General features: G+C 45.1%; 1 protein-coding gene and 1 long non-coding RNA gene across 5 annotated transcripts in view; one reads left to right on the plus strand and one right to left on the minus strand.

Annotated features, from left to right (window-relative positions):
- CCDC60 (coiled-coil domain containing 60) overlaps positions 1-18,092 on the plus strand; it is a 205,078-nt gene that overhangs the window by 143,107 nt on the left and 43,879 nt on the right. For both annotated transcript variants that reach the window (XM_050748016.1, XM_050748017.1), the window contains exons 5-6: positions 5,696-5,803; positions 17,536-17,626. In XM_050748016.1, coding sequence (XP_050603973.1) covers positions 5,696-5,803; positions 17,536-17,626 — 199 coding nt within the window. The remainder of the gene's footprint in view (positions 1-5,695; positions 5,804-17,535; positions 17,627-18,092) is intronic.
- The window catches only part of LOC126930721 (uncharacterized), a 213,844-nt gene that overhangs the window by 92,237 nt on the left and 103,515 nt on the right, over positions 1-18,092 (minus strand). The window lies entirely within an intron of this gene.

The raw sequence follows: 18,092 nt of genomic DNA on the forward strand, positions 1-18,092 counted from the left end.
ATGATGGTGATGATGATGGTGCTGGTGATGATTATTGCATTTTCCATCTGTGAACTGGGCTCGGCATGACCACAGTTACCCTCTCACCACATTCCACTGGCCAAAGCAAGTCACCAGGCCAGCCTAGCTACAAGGAGTGTGGGGAAAGACTTCCCTTCTTGATGCGGGGAAGCAGCAAAGTCACATCCCAAAGTGTGCAAAGCAGAGAGGGATGGCACTATTGTAATCAGTCTACCAAAAGGCACCAGGGCCGGCCCTGCCTGGTGATTCCTGAATTCTCAGTTGTCATATCAGCCAATGCAGATCAGAGTCTGGTCAGTCCCCTCAATCCCTGTGTGATTGATCCCCAAAGTGGCTGATAATTCCAAATCGACTGTGTAGGGATCAATTCAATCGTGTAACAAGAGACCGACCTTTATCTTTAAAAAGGGAAGGGGAATGAGAAACAGCCTCTCGTTTTTCCCTCTTAGATGGCTGGGCTGTGCCCCACAGCCTTTAATGAGTGACTAGGCAGCAAGTGCAATGCCTGCAACCTGTGTCCAGATTTGCCCTTGGCAATCAGCGTGGGGCACTTGGAATGGCTTTGAATGCATTTTCCAATTTCTCTTAGTAAAAGAAAAAAAAATGTTTTCTTCTCAGAGATGTTTATGCCCACTGGGATTCTGGTTGGTACAGCAGTTTTAATAGAGTGAACTATTCAGGTGTGCTGACCGCTGGCACTCGCCCGGAGTTCTGAGCTCAGGGACTTTGGAAGCAGGCTTTGTGTATCCCCGTTCAGCATTTTCACCTCCTATACCCTGCATTTAAAAAAGTCAATGTTCTCTCTTTTAATTTGATAAAATCCAAGATACTATGCTATGACCTGACACATGATCATTATGAGAAAAGACCGATTTCTATCAAGCATGCTTCTGGGGACTTTTTTTCACTGCAGATTCGACGAGCAATCATCAGGTTTAGGGCACTTTTTATAAACGGAGAAAAAGGACCAGATCTATCAGATGAAACCCTATTCTGATGAAAAGGGAGTCTCTACCCTCTAACAAGAGACAACATCCACACTGTCATTAAGAGCATGAATTCGGAAGCCAGACTGCCTGGGCTCACATTCCAGCTCTGCCATTTGCTGTCTTTTGTGACCTTGGATAAGTCACATGGCCCTTTATGCCCCAGTGTCCTCATCTGCAAAACGGGGATAATAATAGTACCTTCTTCACAGGATTTTATAAGAATGAAATTAGTTAATGGATATTGGGCACTTAAAACAGTGTCTGGCATACAGTAAGGACTCTTACGGGAAGTATTCACCATTACTATTACTTTGTTGTTCTGTTGTTGTTGTTTTTGTTACTACTGTTTATTATCTCAGTGGTTCTGTATATAAGAATTGTGCTCGAGGTGTAGTGGCTCACATCTGTAATCCCAGCACTTTGGGAAACCGAGGCATTGAGCCCAGGAGTTTGAGACCAGTCCGGGCAACATGGCAAAACTCCATCTCTACAAAATACAAAAACCATCTGGGCAGGTGGCACATGCCTGTAGTCCCAGCTACTCAGGAGACTGAAGTAGGAGGATCGCTTGTGCCCAGAATGCAGAGGCTGCAGTGAGCCAAGATCACACCACTGTACTCCATCCTGGGCAACAGAGTGAGACCCTGTCTCCAAAAAAAAAAAGAAAGAAAAAAAAAGGAATTGTGCTCAAGTTATCAGTTCAGAAAATATCAGATCTGAACCAATTCATTCCCACCATTTTCCATCAGTAACTGGAAATCTATTGAGCCTACTCTGTGCTCAGCACAGAGCACCCTGTGGTGGACAAGACTCTGCAGGTTGTAGGCCCAAGGGCTGGAGAGTCCAGTAAACAGGTAGTTACAGTAGAGCAGGAACCCAAAGGTGAGGACAAGGAGGACACACTGTAGGGATGGGGATGCTTTAGAACCTCCTTAGAGTGAGCCCAGCCCAGACCTACAGCAATCAAGGAAGGCTTCCGGATGGAGATGAGAGCTGAAGCCCAATCACTGAGAGTCGAGAAGGAAGAGGAACAGGAACATGTACCAGGAGCAGGGAACAGTGCTGAGCATGTCACCTCACCCTCACTCTCACCTTTTAAGAGAGGTACTGCAATTACCTCCATTTTACAGATAAGAAAACTGAGGCTCAAAGAAGTTAAGTAATTTGGCCAAGGCCACAGGGCCAGTAGATGGCAAAGCTAGAAGTTTAACCTGGATGGCGCAAAGAGTGAGCATGCTGAGCTTGAACAACTGAGTGGATTTTTGCCAGGCTGCAGATGGTAGCACAAGGAACAGGCGGGGCAACTCAAGGCTGGAGAGGCGGACGGGGCCTCATGTGTGTCAGAGCATTAGTTTGCTGGGGCTGCCATAGTAAACTACTAGACTGGGTGACTTAAAGAACAGAAATGTATTTTCTCACAGTTCCGGAGGCTGACAGCCCAAGATCTAGGTGCTGTCAGGGTTGGTTTCTCCTAACCCTCTCGAGGTTGGAGGATCGCTCTCTCCCTCTCTTCTCCGTGTCCTCACATGGTCTTTTTCTCAGTGCTTGCAGCCCTGGTGTGTCTTTGTGTGTCCAAATTTCCTCCTCTTATAAGGACACCGGTCAGATTAGATTAGGGACCACCATAATGGCTTCATTTTTCAGTGAAGCCCCTCTTTAAGGTACCATCTACGAACATGGTCACACCCTGAGGTACAGGGGTTACAGCTTCAACAAATGAATCTGGGATGTCCACAATTCAGCCGACTACAAATTATTTAGGAAGTTTGAAGATTTTAAGCAAGAGAGGGAGAGGGTCAGGTCTACATCTGTTCTTGTCATCTGCAGAAATGAATCTGATGCTCATATGTCCCACATCCCCTCCACCACCTTGTGACCAAGTAGACCCCATCTCACCAATTAACTTCCTTTGTTTATTTCCCTCCCCACCCCACATATCCCAAAGCCCAGGTCTGCAGGGGCTCCAAGTTGCAAAACAGAAGAACCCACAGGCCTCTGTCCCAGCCTCTCGCAACCTCCTAGTGTTATGGGGAGGGTATAGTGAGGTGCTCATGGCCCACTGCCAGGCATGTGGCACAGCTAGCTGCTGCCATTGCTAAATGCTGGACAGGTCCTATGTGCCCAGACCTACCAAAATGCTGTCACCTGTGGGGCCCAAAAAGGTGTTAAGAGAGAAGAAAGAGACAATAATTGAAAAGGGGTCAGGTGCAATAGCTCATACCCATAATCCCAGAGCTTTGGGAGGCAAAGGCAGGAGGATCGCTAGAGGCCAGGAGTTTGTCACAAGCCTGGGCAACATAGGAAGACCCCATTTTTTCCAAAAACAATTAAAAATTAGCTGGGCATGGTGACGCGTGTCTGCAGTCCCAGCTACTCTGGAAACTGAGGCAGGAGGATCACTTGAGCCCAGGAGTTGGAGGCTGCGGTCTGGGGATAGAATGAGAGCCTGTCTCTTAAAAAAAGTTTTATTTAATAAAAAAATGGAAAAGACTATGGGCTTACAAGTCCTTTAAATTAGAAGTAAAGGAATAGTAGGTGCTTAGTAAATCATCTGTGGAAGGAAAAGACTCCAGGGAAGAAAGGAAAGAGAGTTTCTCACCGTAGTTTTCCAAAGACCTGGTGGATACAGTCACTCTAGTACACAGAGGTGAGGGGGTGGGGAAGGGCAGGGCTGCCTGCTTCAAGCTGAGCAAAATGCCTGCCTCTCAGAGGATTAGCCGGGATAACCTTGGGCCAGTTCCACGCTTGAGCCCGGGGATTGGGTATCACCTTCTGAAGTGGTGCCTTCCTGGAAACAGACAGCAGAGATACCTTCCTGCCCCTGGAAACACCAGGCCTAGGAACCCTGGGGAGTGCTGATGAGGGCAGGATGCAGTTTCAGAGAAGAGCAATTACACAGGTTCTTAATGGAGGCATCTGGCCCATTAGCGCAAGAGGAGAAATCTTGTGGGGAGAGGGGTGGCTGGCCAGGACTCCACCTTGTTTCCAGGAAAAAGGCAGGCAGCAGGTTAACCCTCTCCTGACCTCGCTCTCGGGGTGCCCACTGCATCGGCTTCATCAGCACCTCCTCAGAGCCCAGGCCCGTGAGAGCACAGACATGGAGTCAAACTGACACTGGTTCAAATTCTCACTAATCCTAGCAGTGTGACCTCAAGTCACTCATTGCCCCTCTCTGAGCCTCCCATCCCCCATTGTAAAGAGGAGGCAGGGGAGGTATATAACCTATAGGGTTGTTGTGAGCTTTTATTTTTTTTTCCGAGATGAAGTCTTGCTCCGTCACCCAGGCTGGAGTGCAGTGGTGTGATTTCAGCTCACTGCCACCTCCGCCTCCCAGGCTCAAGCAATTCTCCTGCCTTACCCTCCCGAGCAGCTGGGATTACAGGCACCCGCCACCACGCCCAGCTAATTTTTGTATTTTTAGTAGAGATGGGGGTTTCACCATGTTGGCCAGGCTGGTCTTCAACTCCTGACCTAGTAATCTGCCCACCTCAGCTTCCCAAAGTGCTGGGATTACAGGTGTGAGCCACCGCACCCGGGCTCATTGTGAGCTTTAAATGAGATACTGAGAACCATCTCAGTCACCAACACGCTCTGTGACCTTGAGCAAAGTGATTGCAGCCCTCTGAACCTCACTTTCCGCTTCTCTAAAATGTGCATAATAATTCATACTCCAGCAGATTGTTGGAAGAATTAAATAATGTGTATAAAATGCCCCTGTCAATACCTGCCTCCTTGTAGGTGTTTAATACAAAGTGTCCAAAAAATCAGAAAATGTAGGTGAAACATATGTGGTGGTGGTTGTTTAAGACAGTCTCACTCTGTCACCCAGGCTGGCAGGCAGGCTCACTACCACCTTGACCTGGCGGTCAGCGTCCTCTTACGTCAGCCTCCCGAGTAGCAGGGATCACAGGTGCATGCCACCACACCCAGCTCATTTTTGTATTTTTGTACGCTGGTCTCAAACTCCTGAGCTCAAGCAACCCATCCGCCTCAGCCTCCCAAAGAGCTGGGATCACACACATGCGCCATCATTCCCAGCCTGAGACATATTTGTAAACAGTGTTTTAGTGAACATTTGCAAGTGATACGCTCTATGTGTTTTTCTTCAAAACCCAACTACATTTTCAGGCAAAGGACTCATAAATGTAAAGCAATGCATCCAATTTTTAATCTAGGGGGGAAAGAACAATTAACACACTAGTTTCCCTGTTACGCTGTTTCCAGACTTTTTACACACTCTTTTTATTTATTGTACTTTTATCAGATTAACAATTGGACATACATAGGATGCTGATTCCCTTGAAGCCTCTCATTTACCTGAGTCAAGACTTCCAGCTGGGGGACCCTTCCTTGTTTCTCTCCCTGCTATATACACAAATTCTCGGTAACTGGCATTGGATAATCTCATTCCAAATGGGCTATCACCTACTGGCCTGGTGACCTGGCACAACTTCCTCAAGTCCTGTGAGCCTCTGATTCCTCATCTGTAAAATGGGCTAAAGAATATCTCATGGGCCCATTGCAAAGGCCAAATGAGATGATACATGCAAAATACTTACGCATGCCTGGAGCATGGTGCCCACTCCCTCACTGGGAGCAAGTACCGCTACTATTTTGATGGCTATTTTTGCGAAGAATGTTGTTCTAACAGGATCCCACTGTGTTCCCTCTCTCTGTCTTTGCAGCGAGCCCCTCTTCCGCCAGCTCTGTGCTCTCCACTGGCTTCTGGAGGCCCTGACTATCGACCACACCCACCACACCATGAAGCCTGTGATCACCTGTTGGAACCCAAAGTACGCCTCAGCCCTTCACCTTGTCTTAGACTAGCAGTAGGCTGGGCGGTGGGGAAGAGATTCCTGTATGTTCTTCCACTCCCTTTGCTGTTTTGGTGGGTAGGCTGTTTTAGGAGCTCTTCTATGTGCTCTGTGGGATCTGAACCGGGGAGAACTAGAGACAGCGTCTGCAGATTCGTGGGAGCCCGCTGTGTGCATCTCCTTCCCACGTCTCTTCCCAACTCCACATTCAGTGACATCACACGGGTAGCCTGAAATCAGCCAGCCACATGGGAGTATTTACACCACAGAAATTGGCAGGCTCTGGAAGCACACATCACTGGATCCACAGCTCGACTGCTCTCCAACTCTCTTCTTGGACTGTGTCTCCCTAACACTATTCTTAGTCTTCTTCCTTTTCCTCCTCCTTTCCCTCCCTTTTAATCTTTCTTTTCTTTTTGTTTTTATTTTTATCCTTTCTTTCAAGGTTGTCTTTTGTTTTGCTTTGGTCTTTTTGTTGTTTAATTTACATTGGTGGCTACTTCTCCACTTGGATCCAAGGGAATATTTGGTATTCATTTCCCTGGAGCTACTCGGTTTGTACAGGCAGAAGCTCCAGAACATGTTGTCTAGGTCAAGAGAAGCGTTAGGTGTCCCCACCAGAGGAGAGAGCTCATGCAAAAGCTTGGAGGCCACTGTTGCAGGAACAGCATTGTACACACAGGGCAGAACAAAGAACAGACAGGCATGTAAAGGCATTGGTTCTTTAAGGAGAGTCAGGTTGTTCGCAAGAAGGGGACAAACAAAAGTAAAGAACCCTGACTTGAAGAATCAGATTTTCCCTGTGAAAATAACAGTCTGAGTTAAATAAAATAGTTCCCCACTCCCGGTGCTAACCCATGCCCACTCATAGTCCTGCCTCCCAGGCGGGTCCAGTCTTCCTCTTCCCAAAACCTGAGTCTTTTTTTTTTTTTTTTTTTTTATGGAGTCTCACTCTGTTGCCAGGCCAGAGTGCAGTGACGCAATCTTGGTTCACTGCAACCTCCATCTCCCAGGTTCAAGCGATTCTCCTACCTCAGCCTCCCAAGTAGCTGGGACTACAGGTGTGCGCCACCATGCCCAGCTAATTTTTGTATTTTTAGTAGAGACGGGATTTCACCAGGTTGGCCAGGATGGTCTCAATCTCTTGACCTCGTGATCCACCCCCACACAGCCTCCCAAAGTATTGGGATTACAGGCGTGAGCCACTGTGCCTGGCCAAACTAAGTCTTAATTAACTCTTTCCTCTTGAAGACATTTATTACCCATCCCCTAGATCTCCTCCACCCCCAAGTCATCTTTTACACCAGGACCCAGAGAAACTAACCTCAAATGCAACCAGCAATATAAATCAAGCATCCATTGGTAGATCAGTAACTCCAATCAATTCAGTGTTTTCAGTTGGGATAATTTTAAAACTATAGTCTCTTTTGATACAAGCGGTTGACAGGCTTTATTTTTTTAAGCACCAGACACTCATTTTTTAAAGATAGAAGCCCCTATAATGTAAAAGAGACTTTTCTAAGTGGAACTTCTTCATGAAGCAAAAGGTTTGGGAGCCTGGGAGACCTGGGACCCCTCCAACTTACTTCTGTCTCCACCATGGCACCCTAGTTATTTCCCTTTTTTTTTTTTTTTTTTGAGACAGAGTCTTGCTCTGTTGCCCAGGCTGGAGTGCAGTGATGCGATCTCGGCTCACTGCAAGTTCCACCTCCCGGGTTCACGCCATTCTCTTGCCTCAGCCTCCGGAGCAGCTGGGACTACAGGCGCCCGCCAACACGCTCAGCTAATTTTTTTGTATTTTTAGTAGAGATGGGGTTTCACCATGGTCTCGATCTCCTGACCTCGTGATCCACCAGCCTGGGCCTCCCAAAGTGCTGGGATTACAGGCGTGAGCCACCGCACCCAGCCTCTAGTTATTTCCAAAATGTCTTTGTGGCTTCCAGAATTTCTTTGAAAACCACAGCCTTAAAACATTTTTCATGCCTTTTTTTTTTTTTAAAGAGATGAGGGTCTTGCTCTGTTGCCCAGGCTAGAGCGCAGTTGCACAGTCATAGCTCACCACAGCCTTGAACTCCTGTGCTCAAGCAATCCTCCTGCCTCAGCCTCCCAGATAGCTAGTACTACAGGTGAATGCGGCCGCACCTGCCACCATACCTGGCTAATTGTTTTTTAAGTTTTTCAGAGATGGTGTCTTGCTATGCTGCCCAGGCTGGTGTCTAGCTCATGGCCTCAAGCAATCCTCCTGCCTCAGCATCCCAAGTAGCTGGGATTAAAGGCTATTTAGTTTTCTCTAAAATAAAACTGCTCAAGTAATAAGTGAACACAATTTATGCTTATAGAAATCTTTCAAAAAATGTATAAGTATATAAAATATGAAAACCTTTATTCCCTCCCTGAAATCCCCTTTAAAAAAAAAAAAAAACTCCTTTTAAAAGTCTATGATCTATCCTTCCAAATTTTTCTAATGCCTTCCTTTTATAAACATATACAGTTACATTTTTTAACAGAAATAGGATCATATCTGCATATTGTTCTCTACATGATTTTCCTCCTTTTACAATGACTCATGGGCATCTTTTCATGATGGTATACACAGGTTTACACATTCTTTCAACAGCAGCAGAATATTCTATTGTATGGATGGAGTATACACCATTTCTTTATTAACAGACACTGAGGTCATTTACAAATTTTTGACATTTCAGGTAGTACTGCGTGGAATATCCTTACACATATCTTGTTTTGTTTTCTGTTTTTGTTTTGTTTCGTTTTTGCTCTGTTTTTGTTTTTGTTTTGTTTTTGTTTTTTTTGAGATGGAGTCTCGCTCTGTCGCCCAGGCTGGAGTGCAGTGGCGCGATCTGAGCTCACTGCAACCTCCGCCTCCCAGGTTCATGCCATTCTCCTGCCTCAGCCTCCTGACTGGCTGGGACTACAGGCGCCCGCCACCACGCCCAGCTAATTTTTTGTATTTTTAGTGGAGACAGGGTTTCACCATGTTGGCCAAGCTGGTCTCGAACTTCTGACCTCGTGATCCACCCGCCTCGGCCTCCCAAAGTGCTGGGATTACAGGCGTGAGCCACTGCACCTGGCCCCTTACACATATCTTTTATGCCCAATTGCAAATATTTCTATTAGCTGGATTCCGGGAATGAGAATCACTAGGTAAAAGCAGTGTCTTTTTCTTCTTTTTCCTTCGTTGATGGCTTACATTCTAAGAAAAAGGCCTCTGAGCCAGTGGGTTCCTGACAGCATTCCGTCTCCCTGAGCACACCACCAACAGCCACATTTTGCCTCCTACATGTGGTGACCCTTTCTCCAAAACTGAGAAAAGAACATCATGTAGAATTTGGATTGAACAGAGAAAAGGGGCCATGTCCCTTTCTTTTGGTTGGTTTTAGAAATGTGCTCAGAACGTGACCAAAAATTGTTAACTGCAGTAAAAAGACACAGTGGTCACATTGAGAGTAGCAGATGTTCTACCACGACTTGCAGTGGCGGAATTCTATCAGTGCTCCGAGGATGCCCAGCTCTATAAAATCACACCTGAACCAGACCTAGCCACCTGAGGTAAAAAATGCAGTCCAGGAAGATTCACATAGGAAGTCACAGTATTTGTTGGGGTTTGTTTTTTTCTAGTCGACCATTTCTTCCTGGTGGGCATTTCAGTTTAGGGTCAATGACAATGCTGGTAAATGTTTTAACAACCAGTTCTCTAGGAAGTGAAGAACCACGATTTGTGACAATGCCAATTTCCACGGTGTAAATACTCCCACCGTGGCTGATTTCAATCTTCCCAACATAATGTCACTGAACTTGGAGTTGGGAAGAGATGTACAGAATCCGTTCTTGTGAGCCAGTATGAGCTGGCTCCAGCACATCCTGTTTGGGATTCATTTTTAAAAATTATGAATCTGGGGGGCAGTTTAAGTTCCCTATAAAGTATAAGAAAACACCTTTTTAGTTATAAGAAAGCAGAAAGAGCTCTTCTCTTCAACATTTAATCCCCATTTATGATGTTTCACCCTTATGCAGCAGTGTAAATTTCCCCAAATCTTCAAGTGCATTTTTTAAACCCAGAGGGATTAGAGTGATAAAGAGGAAAGGGTTTAGCATCAGATGAACCCAGATGAGTCAAAGCTCTGCCACTTAATAGCTGTGTGACCTTGGGCAAGTCACTTGACATCTCTGGCCCTCTGTTTCTTCATCTGTCAAATGGGTTCCTGCCTCAGAAGAGTTATTGTAAGAATTAAGCAAAATCAAGTCCATAGAGCATTTAGCCTAATATCTGGGAACACAATGAATGTTCATTAAGTAAGAGCTATAAAAGGTAAAAATCCTTATTTTAAAGAGAAGTTAAGTGTATGATTATCAGTACCATTGAGACTGAAGGCTAGGAAAGAAAGGAACTTCTGAGCAGAATTTTACCAACAGGTGAGATCTATGTTCACTAGGTGAACAGAAAATTATGCAAACAGACAGGGGAAAAAGGCTACACAATGCCACCCAAAACCTAGTTGCAAAGATAAACAACCCAGGTAATGAGCCCAAGAAGGTAATACCAAATCTCCAGTTCTCCTGATTGTGTTTTTCTGAGTCTCCATCATCAAGCAACCAGTATCTCCTGTTACTAAAGCATTTTGACACTTAAACCCTGAGCCTGACTCCCACCATGCATTTTCCAAAAGGGAATATCCATCCTTGGGGACCTGTAGATCCCAGAGGCTCCATTTTGATTAGGCATAATGACAGCTGCAGACCCAATTCCTCCCCCTTACAGATTTTATAGCAAGAAAGTTGGGGTGGTTCGATATCTCAACAAGGGCTTTCTACAGGCAGCAAAATTTCACTAACTGGCAGTTACTGTGCTGCAAGCAGAAGAACGATCTTTGTTAGTTGCAGGATGATCTCATATTTGGATGGATTGGTGGATGTTTGGGTGAATGGACGGATGACAGATTTTAGGATGTCATTATGAGTTGCATCTGAGTCTCTGCTTTATTGAGAAAAAAAAAACTCCTCAACTTCCCAATTTCATCATGTGGCAATTTAAACACATTATCATTATCACTTCTCAGCATCCTTGTTAATTCCACTGCTAACAAGAGAGTTTATTTCAATTGACAAGATGATCGGGTCCACAACAGAAATTGAAACCAAGCCTTCAATAATGAATGTGCCAATTATGTTTCTCTAAGAGATATAAGCCTCTTTTTAAGCAAAGTAGGATCTGATTTTTTTTCATGAATGCCCAGAAGTATTTATTCAAACCCTTAGGGCCAAATGCATTTCAGAATTCTGAGGGGTTTTTATTGTTTTTGTTTTGCATTTTAAAAAAGAATATTGAGACATGTCCCAAATAGAACATCACACTCCCAGAGGGGCCTGTCATCAAACACAATATTTCTGCAGAAAACAAATAAGTGAATATTTATCTTAAGTGCATAACAAAGGTCAAAAAAAAAGGCCACTAATAGCCTCCCATCAGTTTTTGTCACGCTTTGCTACCAAATAAGCTATTTAAATTGTTTTGGTTTAAAGACTCTTTGGATATTGGAATTGGTTAAGTGGTTGTGAACCTGTATTGATTTTATTCTTATTGGAGACCAACTTTCCAAGAACCAACCAGAAGACCTACCTAGAAACAAGTAGACCTTTACAGAGACACAGACATCAGGTGTGGGGAAATGTGACAAGCTCTAATGCTGCCTCCCCTACCCCTGTGGCCATCTTTCCTAGTTGCGGTGGGGAAGAAACAGGCCAGACCCCTGGCCAAAGAAGGGAGTGAAGAGTTACCAACTAACCCTCCAGCAGGTAGAGCATACACCTCAAAGGAGTTGTTCCAACAGGCTGGAGTCTCCAGAGTCCTGTGCTCTCCCCTGGTGCCACAGGGGCAGTTCAGTTATCTACGTCTTACTGCTTCAGGCTGTCCAGAGAGACACCACTGGGCCCACTATTTAGTGGGGAGACCAAGTGAGTGTAATCCCTATGCTTACAATCCTGATTCTTATAATCCTGACTCTTGCAATCCTGACTCTTAAGAGATGCCAGACATTCAAGGGCTGGACTGTCCAGGCACAGAAAACCCACCCTTCCTTTAGAAATACACACATGAGTAAAAGGCAACCAGCCCCACTTTGAGGTTTCAAATATGACACAAACATCAAAATCCATCTACTGTTTTATGATGAAAATGGCTGGCACTTGAGTGCTTCCTATGGCAAGCATTGCTCTAGGTATATTATCTCAGTTAAACCTCACTCCAAATTACCAATAAGGAAATTGAGGCATGGAAAATTAATTTGCTCAAAGTTGCATAGCGAGCAAAAGGTAAGGCAGGATTTGAACCCAGGTAACCTTGCTGCAAAGTATGGGTACTTCACCCCGAAATGGTTGTTCCTCTGTAGCTAAATCCTAAAGTCTTTAATTAATTTAGAGAATAATCTGGTGCCCCACCTCCAAGAAAAGAAGATCTTATTACAATGTGGTACTTTCTGGGAGGTCCCAGGATACAAAAGGGACTCAACTTACCGAGATGTTATCACACATAAAATGAAATTTTCTTTTATAAAATAATTTCAAGTGCCGTTTTGCACATATTGTTTTGAAACTAAACTTTTGCTGTTTGCCTTAGTATATAAGGAGCATCTCTCCGGATGTGAACCTCTGCTGTGGAGTTTATCAGCAAACAAATGTATTGAAACATAGTTAACCCATATTCCAAGACCTTTAAGTCTTTTCCAAGCTTTTGCTTCCGTGAAATACCGTCGCAATCGTTCTGAGCAACACACATAATAGCATTTTTAAAATTTAAATTGTTTATATTTAAATTAGTTTCCCCTTGTCTTGTAGTACTCCTCCCCCACAACCAAGAAAATCTCATTTTCCTCAAACCTGCCTTTTCCAGGCACTAGTGGGAATACTGCTGTGAAGAAAACAGATAACACCCCTGCCGTCAGGAGCTTCCATGCTAGAGGGGTGAGGGAAGCAACAGATGATGAACATGCCATCATCGAGATACTTTGAGATAGCAATAAGTGTCATGAAGCAATTGATGGGTGATGTGACAGTGATGGGCAGGGGAGTTTTCAATTGGATCATCAAGGAAAGACTCACTCGGAAGGTGACATGTGAGTGAAGTCTCTGATTTCCCCCGCTCTCCTCTTTGCACTGATTTAATTACATGGCTCCTCCACTGTGGTACTCCAGGGGACATCTCTACGGAGTGGGAGAATGTGGCAGGAGGATCAGATCATCGCTCAGGAGTTAGGATGGAGCCACCTGGTCCGGGAAGTTCCAGAGCTTTGACCGCTGCCCCCTCCCTGGTGCAGAATCAGCAGCTCTTCCCCTCGGTCATGGACTCATGAGCATGTCCTAACCTAGCCTACAGCTTTCTGCCCTGGGAAGCACACATTTTACCCCAGATGGGAGTTCAGAAAGACAGCACAAAGTATTTGAGAAAATTGCTCTGAATTGCCACTGTGGATAGACATCTTCAAGTGGCTGCCTGGAACAAAATGTGCTTGGCGGATACAGTTACAAGAGATTTGACAGTGCTCAATGCCCTATTCCCTTGATTTCTGGCAAATAGGATCCCTTAGAAGCTTCAGCAGGGCGAAATTATGGTCTGAAAATTATAGCTACATCTCCCCCAAGGATCTGCCCTGGTACCTTGTTGTCTACCATCAGCTCCTCCTCTAAGCCACAGTAAATCTCGGTTGAAAAGAGAAGGTTATTGTTGTTAATAGCTGAACTGTATTCAGCTGTCTGTATATAGCACCCATGAAGCCCTTAACAAGCCCCATTTCTTTTCATCTTCACAGCAATCCTTTGTCACAGCTGCTATTATTCCCCCATTTTACAGATGAGGATAGTGAGGCTCAGAGAGGCTAAATTACTTATACCAAGTCGCACATGTAGGAAGCAGCGGGGCAGACAGAGGACTCGAACAGCTGGTCCAATCTAAATTGTGAATCTAAATTCACTCTTAACCACTAAGATAAGACTTTTCTGGTCCTGATACTCAGGGACTTGCCAGAGGTCACACAGACAGTAAATCACAAGGATATTAAACGGGTGAGCTACGTAAGTTAGGGTGCCATAATGAACAACCCCCAAATCTCAGCAGTTTAAGGCAAAAGAAGCTTGTTCCTTGGCTCACCTTTCAAGTCCAACAGGGAGGCTCTAGTCTCTATAGTCACGCAGGGACTCACACTGATAGAAGCTTCCACCATCGACGAGGCAGAAAAGGGAATCTGATGACTTCAGGACTAGCTCTTAAATCATCTACCCAAAGTCCCACATGTCACTTTCACTCATGTATTTTTGAACAAAGCAAGTCACAGTGCTTACACTTGCCTTCAGAGAGCAGGGAAGGCCTGGAACTATTTGGTGGATGGCACTAACGCTTACCCCACCAGGCCAGGGGAAGGACCACCAACCTGCTTTGTCCTCCTCCACAAGGTATGCAATGGATGATGTGGCTTAGGTGGTTTTATTTTTCTCTTCCTTCCCCTACCGATCTTCCTTTTTGGATTATTCGCTACTGAAAATGAAACATCAGAAAGACCGATTCTGTCTAACCAGGCCTTTTCTTTATCAATGGGTTTGCAAGAGCAAAGGCTCCGAGCTTTTTAAGGTCTGTGGGAATCTTGCTGCATTTTGAACCCATTTAGCCTGCTGCTTGAAGTCGCAATAGATTTCAGGTCATCTTGGAAGTCAGCAGTAGTGGAAAACCTCCATCTTCCTGATTGGACCTGAATATTTAAGATTTTGAAAGCTTTGCCAGGACCAGATTTAATTTTAAAGGGGGAAAGGGGGGTGCTTTTGAACTTCAAGAAGAAGGCTGGAGGCTCAGCAGGGCTGCGTTAGCAAAGGGAAATGCGAAAAGCCCTGTGGTCTTGAAAGAAATGCTCCAAAGTGGAAAAAAAAAAAAAAAAAAAAAAAAAAAAAAAAAACGCTAAAGCCTCCGTGGGTGAACCTTAAATCAGACTTCAAAAGCACCGCTAGTTTAAATATTGTTTATAGGACTGAAGTATTGCTCCTTCCTCTGGCTGGATTTTAAATATCCCCTAATTTGATTACTCGGGGGAGAGGCAGGCAGAACCAACTTAAATGAGCTTCACTGTTAATTATTCAGAGGGCTTTTTAATTGTGTAATCAAACATAAAGTCTTACAAAGAGCTTAGAGGCCCATTCTCACCCCACCTCCCAAGCCCGACTTCCACTTTGGGTCTGTGTGCATTTCTTGTGTGGTGGCAATTGGCTGGTTGATCTTCAGCAAAATCCCACTGGTGAAGAGAGGACACCCCCAACTCCTTACCTGGACTGGGAAAAGCCTTTGATTCTGTCAGGCCTCTGAGCCCAAGCCAAGCCATCGCATCCCCTGTGACTTGCACGTATATGCCCAGATGGCCTGAAGTAACTGAAGAATCACAAAAGAAGTGCAAACGCCCTGCCCCGCCTTAACTGATGACATTCCACCACATAAGAAGTGAAAATGGCCGGTCCTTGCCTTAAGCGACGACATTATCTTGTGAAATTCCTTTTCCTGGCTCATCCTGGCTCAAAAAGCTCCCCCACTGAGCACTTTGTGACCCCCACTCCTGCCCACCAGACATCAACCCCCCTTTGACTGTAATTTTCCTTTACCTATCCAAATCCTATAAAACGGCCCCACCCTTATCTCCCTTCGCTGACTCTCTTTTCGGACTCAGCCCGCCTGCACCCAGGCGGGGTGCTCACACAAAGCCTGTTTGGTGGTCTGTCCACACGGACGCGCATGACAGATTCTGCTACTCAGATCTCCATGCCATGAGAAGTCAGCCTTAAGTTAGGTTTATCCTGATCAGCTTTTACCTTCTATATCTGAGCACCTCCCTTCCACCCACAATCACCGGCACTCATCACCCTAACAAGCCTAGACCCCTGTCAGTGTCTCCCAAACCAAAGCAGTTCTGTTTGTCCTCTTTTTTTTTTTTTTTTTTTTTTGAGATGGAGTTTCACTCTTGTCCCCCAGACTGGAGTGCAATGGCGCGATCTCGGCTCACTGGAACCTCCGCCTCCCAGGTTCAAGCGATTCTGCTGCCTTAGCCTCCAGAGCAGCTGAGATTACAGGCACGCGCCACCACACCCGGCTCATTTTTTGTGTGTTTTTAGTAGAGACAGGGTTTCACCATGTTGGCCAGGCTGGTCTGGAACTCCTCACCTCAGCTGATCTGCCTGCCTCAGCCTCCCAAAGTACTGGGATTACAGGCATGAGCCCAGCTCGTCTTCTCATTTCAAGTTCCTGCTCTCTGCTAGGCGAGAGCTAGAAAAATAATTAAAAGAATCCTTGTGATATAAAATTCTTTCTGCAAAGAAAAAGGGGATAAAGAAAGAGATAGGTGGATGGATGAATGGATGGAAAAATATATGGACAGAGAGATGGATAGACCAATCTGTCGATCAATAGATATGTAAACGTAGTTGAGAGATCACACGTTGAGACTCCCCGCTGTCTTATCCCCCACCAACTGTCCCATAGCCACAAGTCCAAAATCCAAAAGCTCTGAAAACTCAGTTTTTCCTAACTCATTTGGCAGCAAAATCTGACAGGAGCCAATCTAAGTTGGTAGCAAAATTTGACTTGAAGCTACTTCTGGTCTTTATTTCTCCCCCCTAGTATAAATATCCGTGCGTTCCATTGCAGAAATAGTCATGTATTTGGTTACAGGATGCTGTCCCTTTAGCACCCTCAGAGGGATTATGTTAACATATAGAATATGCAGCACGTTTCCTTTCCAAAATGCCAAAATTATTAATTTGGCAACACATCTGGTCCCGCAGATTTCAGATAAGGGATTACAGGTGTGTCACCAACAGAACTTACTGGGCTTCAGTCTCCTATCCAGAAAATTCCCAACCCATGAGAGGAGGATCCGGGTTTTGTGCAGCCTGAAGCTTATTTAACGGGGGAGAGGGCACTTTAAGAAAAAAAAAAAAATACAAAATTACAATACAAAATCAGGTACAGGATCCTGGAAGAGGAACCCACACAAGTGAGGAGCCCTGAGGCTTTCGCTTCATTCATTTCACTGTAAGTAAGTGACTTAAACTCCCTTAGTTTGTTTTCTCATCTGAAAATGGGATGACAATGACTACATCACAGGGTTATAGTGATTGAGATGATACAGCGAAAAGGCACAGAAAGGTGTTGCACATAGCGTCGTAGAGAACTTTTGCCCAGTCAACCTCCAATTAGTGATTTTCATTGTGCAATCCACCCCCATCAACCCCACCCTCAGTCCCACCCAGTAATATTCTCTGTGTGTCTCTCAGAAATGTCTCTGATGGTGGACCCCTTGGGCAACAGAAAAAGCAAAGATTCAGAAATGAACATGCTTTTCAATTCACACCCTAGGAGTACTGCAGACCTGCCCAGGATTCTATGAGAGGACCAAGGCTAAAATACAAATAGATGCAAAAAACATGCAAATATATACCACCTCCCTCCTCCACCCAGTAAGCAAAAGTCTCTCCAAACCTCGATTTCACTCAAAAGAGCCAGCTATGGAGAACTATCCCTCCCATTTCTTCACAAGTACAGGAGTGGGGGCGGAAATCCTAACAGAGCCCAGCTACCATTCCTCCTCTATTTATTGCATTTCTTAAAAGAACGTGTAATAAACCGAGGCTCTGGAAACGGAAAACTCATTAAGCTGTTTCTCACTCAGGGACCCGGGTGGAAGCAAGAGCACCATTAAAAAAATCAATAAGGACAAGTCCATGGGACAGAAATGGGAGCATTTCGTCACAGCGCCAAAGGTAACCAACCACACGCCACGCAACCCTTTGGCTCCTAGGTCCCAGCTTGTGTTGAGGAGTATTTTTGTCAGTCTTTTCTCTGATGGGAATTTTTTTTTCTAGTTGGTTCTCGGAGTGAAGGGAAGTCAGAGCCACATGCTGTTGGATGGTTTTCGTAAATTTAATTAAAACAGTTATCTGGGGACTGTAGGAGAAATGACATTTGGCTGGACACTACATAATGGGGACAGGAGGGGGTGCTAAGCAACTGCTTAACAAGATGTCACCAGAAGGAAATGGACTCACCTCACTCTATCCTCTAAATCAATAACAGTCATTTCTCTCTCCTTCTCCCTCCCTCCCTCCCTCCCTTCCTCCCTTCCTTCCTCTCTCTCTCTCCTCTTTAACCCAGTCAGAAAATAAAACCCAGGCACACTAGCTCATGCTTGTAATCCCAAAGGATTGGGAGGCCAAGGCAGGAGGATCA

The sequence above is a fragment of the Macaca thibetana genome, chromosome 11, assembly GCF_024542745.1.
Source record: "Macaca thibetana thibetana isolate TM-01 chromosome 11, ASM2454274v1, whole genome shotgun sequence".
Classification (NCBI taxonomy): Eukaryota; Metazoa; Chordata; class Mammalia; order Primates; family Cercopithecidae; genus Macaca; species Macaca thibetana.